Below are 10,000 nucleotides of genomic sequence, written 5' to 3' on the forward strand. Positions count from 1 at the left end.
TGAAATGTATCTACGTGATAAACTGTTTTGCGAGTGTGTTTGCATGGATGAACTTAAACTGGTATGGGTGAGAGGAAAACGCGACCGACACGTCTGTCACCGCCGATTGATTGCATTTTGAAGGAATATGACTGGATTACGGAAAAATATGTGGACTTACTGCAGAGCCAGGCAAAAGAGTAGACTTGCTCGCAAAACACGTGAAACAGCCGATGTTTGATAGCTGAAGGCGCACACCAAAACACACTACCGACAGATTCTCAAAAGTCGTCTGCTAACGATGCAAGGGGAGGGTACTCGTGTTTTTGTTTTGGTTCGCTAGCATCTGGTTATCTTGTAAGTTGAATGTTCGTTTTTTTCGACCTGCATTGCTTTCATAATGAAAGAAACTTTTGCTTATTGCATCTCATACATCAGATCAGTTCTGAGATTCATTTTTGCGTGCAACTGATATGGTTTTCTGAGCCGTGCAATACGATTTTAGAACTTCATACAAATGTGTCACATTGTTCGGCGCGAGGTCAAAGGTCGGGAGGAAAGTAGTCCTTTGCCCAAATCGGAATCTGCACTATCATATATTTTTTGGAGTCCATGATGTATTTATTGAGCTATAAAAATACAACATATATACCCATACTGAAGTAACAGAGACAAAGAAGGGAGGTCATGGGATATATATATATATGTGTGTGTGTGTGTGTGTGTGTGTGTGTGTGCGTGTGTGTGTGAGAGAGAGAGAGTGTGTGTTTGTGTGTGTGTGTGTGTGTGTGTGTGTATCTGTCTGTCTGTGTGTCTGTCTGTGTGTCTGTCTGTTTGTGTACGTGCGTGCGTTTGCGCGTGTGTACCTGTGCATATTCACGCCCTCAAGGTTGTGTTGTTGCATGTCAGAATCTCTGTCTTAGCTCATTGTGTTGTCAGAATGTTATTTAGACACGTCTTGATGACTTTGCATTCTGTTTATCACAGGCACAGATAACATCCCGACAGTTTCGCCATCCACACAACAACCTGGTAATCCTGGAAACTTTTTTTTTTTAATAGTTTTTTTTTAAATTTTTACACCGGGCAAGTTTGATTGCTTTAAGTGCGAAATGTTTATTAGAGTTCACGTCGAATGGGGCACCAGTGTCTATCTCCGGATTGATTTCAGCAAACAAAATGTTCCGCTCTGCTGGCATAGAAAGCAAGTCAGGATCAGGATATTTAAAGTATGTGTCTAAGTTGAAAGATGGGTTTGATGTATTTATCGTGTGTTCCAGTAGATGGATGGGATGAAATTATTTTTCGCGTGTTCCAGTAGATGGATGGGATGAAGATATTTATCGCGTGTTCCAGTAGATGGATGGGTTGAAGATATTGATATAAGTTAGATTTGCGTATGTTATTGGAATTAGAGTTAAATAATAGAAAGAAGTTTATGTTTTGTATAATATAAAGTTGATTATGTTATAAAGAAAAAGACCAAGGAAGAAGGATGCTCCCCGCCTAAATTAAAAAAAAATTAAATAAATAAATAAAGAAATCAGGCAAAAAATATGGGTTGGAGCATCCTGCATGCAACTGAGGTCAAAAAAGAAAAAAAGAAAAAAAAAGTTAAAGCCAGTGCGGGTACTATGTTGATTTACATGATCAACATTTTGTACTTACGAGGTGCGGTACCTGCAAGGGAATACTTCCGGCACTAAATGCAAAAAACAGCATATAGTACATGTTTATCACACTATATGACGGGTATCATAGAATAGTTCCAAACGCCTTTTATTTGACACAAAGCGCAGATTCCTTAGAGTCATGCATCAATATTTCCTTTTTGAAGGTAACTATTCCCATGAATTTTCTCGCGAAAAGATCATCATCATCATCATCATCATCATCATCATCATCATCCATCATCATTATCATCATCCTCCATCATCATCATCATCCATCATCATCCTCCATCATCATCATCATCATCATCCATCATCCATCATCATCCATCATCATCCTCCATCCATCATCATCATCATCATCATCATCATCATCATCATCATCATCATCATCATCATCATCATCATCATCATCATCATCATCATCATCACCATTATCATCCATCATATGTTCTGTTGTTCTTGTATGTGTGCTTTTATCTATCTACGAAGGAATCTTAAAACGGTTGTGTTGTCTTTCAGAGTTATACGACATTCATCCGGGCCTTCTGATCACAGTCTTATTGTTTTTGATCGTCTTCATCATCGTCGCCGTCATCCTTCTTATCATGCAAATAAAAGGTACAGTGGTGCACAAATTGATTGATTGATTGATTGATTGATTGATTGATTGATTGATTGATTGATTGAGTAAGTGAGTGAGTGAGTGAGTCAGTGCGTGAGTGAGTGGTTGGTTGGTTCGTTGATTGATTGATTGATTGATTGAGTGAGTGAGTGAGTTGTTGGTTAAATAGATTTGTTGATTGATCAAGAAACGTTGGTGGGTGTCTGATTAATTGCATTGTTGGAAAATTAATCTTTGTTCATTTATTTTTTAATTTTTTAATAACATTTGTTTTTGACGGTACAATGATAGTTGAAAGTCTAAAGATCAAAATTCCTTGCACGTATTTTTGTATTTCTGTAATTTATCAAAGTTTCCAGCTATTTCACCTCTCCTGCCCACCTCGGAAAATGTCCCCAGAATCGTTTTCCTTTGAAGAGGCTACTTGCACACGAAACATGTAATTTACACACACACATTTTCTCCCCGGAACGTTGGTCTCCCGGTAGAAACGACCTCCGCTTTTCGTAGACCAAGGGACACTGAGATGTCACACTTACACACGAAACATGTAATTTACACACACCCCTTCCTCCCCGGAACGTTTGGTCTCCCGCTAAAAACAACCTCCGCCATCTTCAGATCCAGAAACACAGAGGTCACACACGCACACCACACATCTAATTTACACACACACCCCTTCCTCCTCGTGTGTTCCAGACACTTAACACACTATGCTTGATCACAATGTGTTATGACTCTCGGGACCCTAGAAAACTCCGCTGATGGGCTGCATGGACCCTCTGAAAATTAACAGTGGGGTCCTGCGACCCTGCAGGAGGGTCGCCCGTGGGGACCCCCGCGAAGCTACCTCAAATGATGTATGATTATGACACTCCCTTGACTGTTCCAGAGAGGAGACGGCGTCACTACTTAGCAGAGGAGTATGACACGCCCCTGCCAATCAAATCGGAGTACGCCATTCCGGGGGGCGTTCCCCCCGGTGCTCGAGAGAAGGAGCGAATTCTGGCCGCTGGGGGGAGGTCCCCCCGACCCTCCACCTCCTCTCCCATCCCCCACCACGTGCGCAAGGGGTCGGGGATGGGGAGTGGGGGAGGGGGGTCCATGCGGTACCAACAGACTGGCGCTTCTGCTTTTCATGGTGAGTGATTTTGTTGTCTCTGGAAGAACCAGAATGTCGAGATCCAGAAGGTCGAGGCGCAAAAGGTCGAGGCGCAAAAGGTCGAGGCGCAAAAGGTCGAGGACATGTGTGGCCATCTTTGCAAAAAAACAGTCACTGTGGTCAAAATGATTGTATTGTACATTCTAAGACTATTTTCCGTTTCTATTCATATTATGTTTAACAATGTGCTATATCTCACTGACCTTTTAGAAATTCGGCTTGAAGTGGACATTTTGGTCCAACTTTGAACCCGCGTTTACCCAATCAAAAGCGTCAGTCAACAATGCCCCAAATAGCAGAAATGGCCACAATTTAGGTCGAGGGTCAAAAGGTCGAGTGCGACAAAAGGTCGAGTGCGACAAAAGGTCGACAGAAAAAGGTCGAGTGCGACAAAAGGTCGAGGATTGACAAAGGTCGAGGGGTGAAGTGTGCGTATGTCACTCTCGATGTTTTGACTCTCGACCAAATATCCCCGACCTTTTTCTACCTCGACCTTTTGGTCATCGACCTTTTGTCACACACCCTCCTCTTTCGCCTTTATTCTTCTTCTTCAGCGTTCCAGAATTTTCTGGTTACGTGTGAGCTCGTTTGCCCATTTGGGTTCCCCACACTATACTCTGAGAGCATAGTCAGCTTCACTCCGCTTTCGTTGAGTAGGCATGCTGAGTATTTTCGTGTTTCCATAACCCACCGAACTCCGACATGGATTACAGGATCTTTTCCGTGCGCACTTGGTCTTGTGCTTGCGTGTACACACAAAGGGGGTTAAGTCACTAGCAGGTCTACACATAAGTTGACCTGGGAGATCGGAAAAATCTCCACTCTTAACCCACCAGGCGGCAGCGACCGGGATTCGAACTCACGACCTCCCGATTAGGAGGCCGACGTCTTACCACCACGCCACTGCGCCCTTTCGCCTTTATGAAATGCGGACTGTGTTGGAAGATAGCTTGAAGGATGGATTAGATAACAAATGCCCAAAAGGCACGGTCCACACCGTGTGAACGATTCGGCTCACCACCATTTCAGATCTTGCCAGACCTTTGCATGAAGTAAGTCCTGTCCTCAACTTGAACAAATACTGAAAATCAACAACCTAAGTTCTGTCTGTGGAGAGCGGGATTTATGAGATGGATTAATTTCTCAATGAGCACAAGTGTCGATCAGCGAAATTAATCCATAAAAAAAATAATTAACTCGTTGTCAGGGTGTTGAGTTTCGGTATATGTCCCTATAGAGGGATGTTAATTCTTACCTTAGGTAAAAGCCCGGGCAGGCATGACATGGTGAACCGAACTGTTTTCAAGGACAGCGCCTTCAAGGTTTGGAATCTCGACGGTCGTTGTTCACCTCGAATACAATGTCTTTTTTTGCTATCTGTGTCAAATTTTATATTTTGGTCAAAATTAGAAATGAAATACAGTTGAACCCCCCCCCCCCCCCCCCGGTAAACCCTCACAAAAACTGACAAAATGCGGTCTTAAAATGGAGGGAGTCTTAAAAAGGAGGGTACATTTACAGAGGTTATTGAACAGAACGTCAAAGAAAACAGGGTCTTAAAAGGGAGGGCGTCTTACATTGGGGGTCTTCAAATGGGGGGTTCCCACTGTATAACGTATTGTGTTTTCTGTAACTTGATTTCAATTCTCTATCACCACCCGCAGACGAGATCCCGGGCTACGTGGCGGGCCACAGTATCAGCGTGTACTACGCAGAGCCGTGGAGCGGGGTGGAGAGCGAGAAGGAGGCCAGGGTTCGACCCATGTCCCGCGGGGCCCCGGGCCACCACTACGGGCACGACCTGAAGGGCCACTCCAAGGGCACCCCCTCCCACTACCGCCAGGTGGCCCACGAACTGAGAGGCCTCAAAGGCGCGCCCACCCACTTCGGCGAGATGAGCCACGAGGGGAAAGGGGGGAGAGGAACGCCGACTCACTACGGGCAGCTGCCTCAAAGAGCCTTGGAAGGCGGTAAAGGTACGCCGACTCACTACGGGCAGCTGCCTCAAAGAGCCTTGGAAGGCGGGAGATGCACGCCGACTCATTACGGCCAGCTCCCTCAAAGAGCCTTGGAGAGCGGGAGAGGCACGCCGACGCATTACGGACAGTTGCCTCAGAGGCAGCACCAGCAGGCGATGGACGAACTGAAAGGGTTGAGGAGTTCGCCTGCTCACAGTGTGGGTCAGATACCTCACGAGAGCTGCAAGCCGCCGGCTCCCGTCACCAGTTCTGCGCCCCCTGCTGACGACAACGCTTGACGTCATCGTTTTGTGTGTGGATTCTACTTTTTTGTTTGAAGCGGACCTCAGTTATACTGAGACGGACGTAGGTGTAGAGGTTTGCGACCTTTGTTATGCGTGTCCGTAGCGTGAGTGTTTGTACTCATACTACTACTTTTCTTGCCAGATGAGAAGAGTATTGCTCAACCTGAAAGACTTTTCTCGAGAGTGTTCTCGCAGATTCTCGCCAAATGATCTCGGTCGACCAAGACTGTGACGACATTACACGCACAGTAGTCTCGATATCCGAGCCAATGTCGTCACTGAACGAACAGAAGTCAAGGTGATCCTGGACGGCTATGTTATTACGTGAATACGTGCGCCGTGGAGACAAAGACTGCAGTTTTTACAAGGATCTAGTTGAAGGGTCTCATGCACTGGAATCTTGTATACGTAGTAACAGTTTTTTGGGTCGACGCGGACGCCAATTTCGCTCGAGCAGATCGACAGTTCTGGAAGTTCAATCTTGTGTTACTGCCTTGAATGTTGGTGTTTCCAGAACCGTGTGTCGTCACACGTATGACGTCAGGTATGACGTCACGGTCTACCTGCATTGTCGTTCTGCTCCTGCATCAGTGACTGTATGGCAAGTCTAGCCTGATTTGACACCAACCTCCGTTCATTCCCGTTTTCGCAGATTTCGTGAATACCAACGTTATCGAGCGGTTTTTATCACCGAACTGCGTAGTACAGTACTTCACACCTGCAGCTTCAAGGTAACATCACATTGTAGGCAGCGTCAGTCATTTCCACGAGCAAGTTGTCGTCATCACTTAACATCATATGTTGTTGGTTTGACGTGGTCTCTGCCGAATACAGGACAACCATTTTGACAGAATTTAGACTTAGGAGAGACAAAGCGTTTCTAAGAAATGCTGGTCATTTTAAAGATGTTTTCTACATTTTTTAAATTTATTGATCGATTCTTTATGTACTAGTATCGAGGTCAGTATTGTTAGTGAAAGATGTGTGCTTCTGCTAATGGTGAAGTACCACACAAGCACGCATGCTCCACACAACACAACGCTCCGATCCCTTTTCCGGAGTACCAGGCCCGCATTTTAGCAGCACTCGGATGCCGGTGTTTTTCTCCCAGTTTTGCCTTGAACCCGAAAGAACATTTCTTACAGCGGTATACGAAAAGTTCTCGGGTCAAATTCTCGCTGGAACGAGAAGCAAAGAACACCATGACGGTGACCGAGACTCCAGAAGCAGAACTCGCAAGTAATTTCAATCCGTTGTTTTCATTCGCGTGAGGCTCACACACAGCGATTCACAGATAGCTTACATCTTGGTCGTCTTAGCAAGAAAAGGGAAAATGGCCGCCGCGGCGGATTCAAGCTTCATGCCGTTACGGGGAAACGGTAATGTTGAACTTTATCGTTGTACATTCAGGAACGGTTTTCTGCTGCAATTTAAGCCTCTAATTTTGCAGAAGTTGCTCTTGAAAGCATGACAAGTCATTTTAGATACCTTTGAAGTAACGGAATGAACTGTACAGATGCCTTTCATTTACATGGGTTTTAAAAGGAAAACATCGGCACAGCCATTTTGGTGCATTTTTTCGAAGGAAGGGAGACAACTCTGTCGATATTATTTGTCCGTTTTCTCTCCTATGGCTGTCATTTTCCACGATCAAATGACCGAATTAATTATTTACGCTTAATTTTGTAGCTCAAATTCGTCAATTAATTTCACGATAATTATATTCTTTGGTTTGATTAAAGGGGCTTGTAGTGAAAAGAAGTCAATAATGCCAATGGATAGTGCGCTCTGAATGTACAACGCTAAAGTTCAAGATTACCCGTGGGCACAACGTGCAAGGGAGATCACAACAGATTTTCAGTTCAAAGCCTTAAACAGCACGACGCCAACATTTGCCGATTCATCGCCATCCTGGATACTTACCACGGAGGTCAGGGAACCTATTTCGATGAAGCAGCTAAGGTGACGGCTTGTTTTAGCGTCACGCTGAGCTAATGCTTGAGGTGTCCAACGGTGAAAGTTGAATTGTGTGACGGAAAGCCGCCTGAATCGTCTGGACTGAAGCCACGTTTGAAGGAGGATGATTGGCAGAAGAGAAATTGAAACTTGGAATCTTCACGAAATCGTGTCCAGATTTCTGAATAAGCTTTTCCCCCCCATGCCGACCTACCCGTCGTAAGTGAGTCTATCAGTTACACAGTTTCTCACCTGTCAGGAGAACGACATTCGGATGTGGATTGAGTAGTAAATGTTGGGAACAGCGGTGTGTGAGAAGAAGAACTGGGACAAGTCCGGACAAAAATACGAGCACACTCCAAAAAGACAAAGTTTCTATTCGTCATATTGGTCGTCTACAAAAGGTTAACGAAAGGTGTCTGCCACCAGTTTGTATAGGTCATGGATTCATACGCTCTTGTTCATAATACTGCGTGAGTGCCCCAAAATCGAGTCTTGAAAACCCGATGCAGATTTTAAGCTGACATTCACGATGAGTTGAATTTGATCGTGTGAGGCTGCCTTAAGACGCCATGAGTCGCGTGTGAGGCTGCCTTAAGACGCCATGAGTCGCGTGTGAGGCCGCCTTAAGAACAGAATGATGACAATGTCACACAATCTGCAGAATCACTCTACATCCATGTGCAACTTAATCCTGGTGTTCTGAACAAATTGATGCATTTGGATGTGGACGACGATTCCTCCAAGACTTTATAGCCTAACATTCCTGCATAATCTCGTTTTGTGCCAGGATATATTGATACCACGAAGTCCTTCTGGCTTTGCTGACTTCCGTCATTCCTTGTTATTTTTTTGATAATACAAAAATTCGTTTCAGAGAAGAGAAAATTGTGAGGAGTGCTTGCAAAAAGATACAGTGAAAATTGATGGGGCCTTTTCGTTGTCATGTATTTACGTTGATATGATTTTGACGGATTATGACTGCATGCACTCCGGCGGCTATTTTGTGACCCTCCACCAGGGAATGAGTCGCATGTCACCTTTGCATGATTTTCATATTTTTACATTTTCCTAAAGAGTTTTTTATGCTCTATCCAGTGGTGAAAACCGTTTTGGAAAAGAGCGAAAACTGTTTGAGTTATAAGCCTGTGACTAAGGTGACCCTCACGCTGTTACCATACACTCTCCGGACTTATATCAAGCCTAGCGCAGAACCGTGCGAGGTGACATGCGACTCATTTCGTGGTGGAGGGTCACATTTTTCTTGATTCTCGATACATTCCAGTTTTGGTGAAGAATAACATCTCTCGTGATCTCGGTGCATGTGTACTGGTCCATCCTTGATTCTTACCCATCTTGTCCAATTTCGGTGCAGCTGTACCATAGCCAGTCTAGGTGCAGATGCACCGTGTCTAGGTTGTATCCTGAAGTGTTTATAGCCTTGTGTTTAGCGCAAGAGAACTGAGGCAAAAATGTTCAGGTATGTTGTAATATCGAAGTTTTCGTGCCTGTAGATGTTCTGTTCTGCATAATGTCTCTGGTGTCTGTGTCGTAAAACATTTGTTACAAGTGCACGTCCAACACTTTAAGTGCATGAGTACTGATCTTCAGTTTTGTGCCATATTTTGCTCAAGTACGCAAGAAAAGGTTTTGCTAATAATTTGTTTCTCATCTTTTTGTTTTGCTTATACAGGGCGTAGCAGTGAACAAAGTGCAATATGAGCTCCAATTTCTTCATTTTAATTTTTTTAATTTTTATTTTTTTTATACATTTTGTCTGATTTGACTGTATGTATTACTGCAGACTGGAAATCGAGACGAGGTGTTGCTGTATATATGTGTGTATGTATATTTGTGTATTTATGTGGAGTAATTCCGGAAAAACTACTCGACAGATGATTATGGAATTTTGAATTTCTTCCACATAAAATGCCAATAATAAAAGTTGAGGCGGCACTGTGATGACCGCATTTTTGTTGTCAAAGAATCTTTGACTCGGTCCGGACTATGGGGTTGCATCTTAGCTTTGAAGCTTAAAAATTGATCCAGTAATTTGTTCATTAAGCTTGTCCTTGAATAGGAAATTTCAAAATCAGAAGAAAAAAAATATTGCATTGTTTTCTTTTTCATTTCATAAATCCAAAAATGTATCCATAGGTTATGTTAAAAGTTTGCTCAAAACTCGGTTTATGCAAATAAGGTCTTATAAAAATGTGCAAACTTCACCGAGACCAGCTCAACCTGTCTCGGTTTACGTGTTTCTGCTGGCCAGGCCTCAAGTAGTCGCAGTGAACGCTGGGTTTTTAGTGTTAATCTTTCAGTTTCAGGCCGTCAGACTGACTAAA

The 10,000-nt window shown here is 43.9% G+C and overlaps 1 protein-coding gene across 1 annotated transcript in view; it reads left to right on the plus strand.

Moving 5' to 3' along the window:
• Nucleotides 1–3,369: 3,369 nt before the first annotated feature.
• The window catches only part of LOC138973060 (uncharacterized), a 6,722-nt gene continuing 91 nt past the window's right edge, over nucleotides 3,370–10,000 (plus strand). Inside the window, exons 1-2 of the mRNA XM_070345719.1 lie at nucleotides 3,370–3,415; nucleotides 5,101–10,000. The exon at nucleotides 5,101–10,000 is cut by the window's right edge and continues 91 nt beyond it. Coding sequence (XP_070201820.1) covers nucleotides 3,379–3,415; nucleotides 5,101–5,693 — 630 coding nt within the window. The 5' untranslated portion in view covers nucleotides 3,370–3,378 and the 3' untranslated portion in view covers nucleotides 5,694–10,000. The remainder of the gene's footprint in view (nucleotides 3,416–5,100) is intronic.

This window comes from Littorina saxatilis, linkage group LG8 (assembly GCF_037325665.1).
Source record: "Littorina saxatilis isolate snail1 linkage group LG8, US_GU_Lsax_2.0, whole genome shotgun sequence".
In the NCBI taxonomy this organism is placed as follows: Eukaryota; Metazoa; Mollusca; class Gastropoda; order Littorinimorpha; family Littorinidae; genus Littorina; species Littorina saxatilis.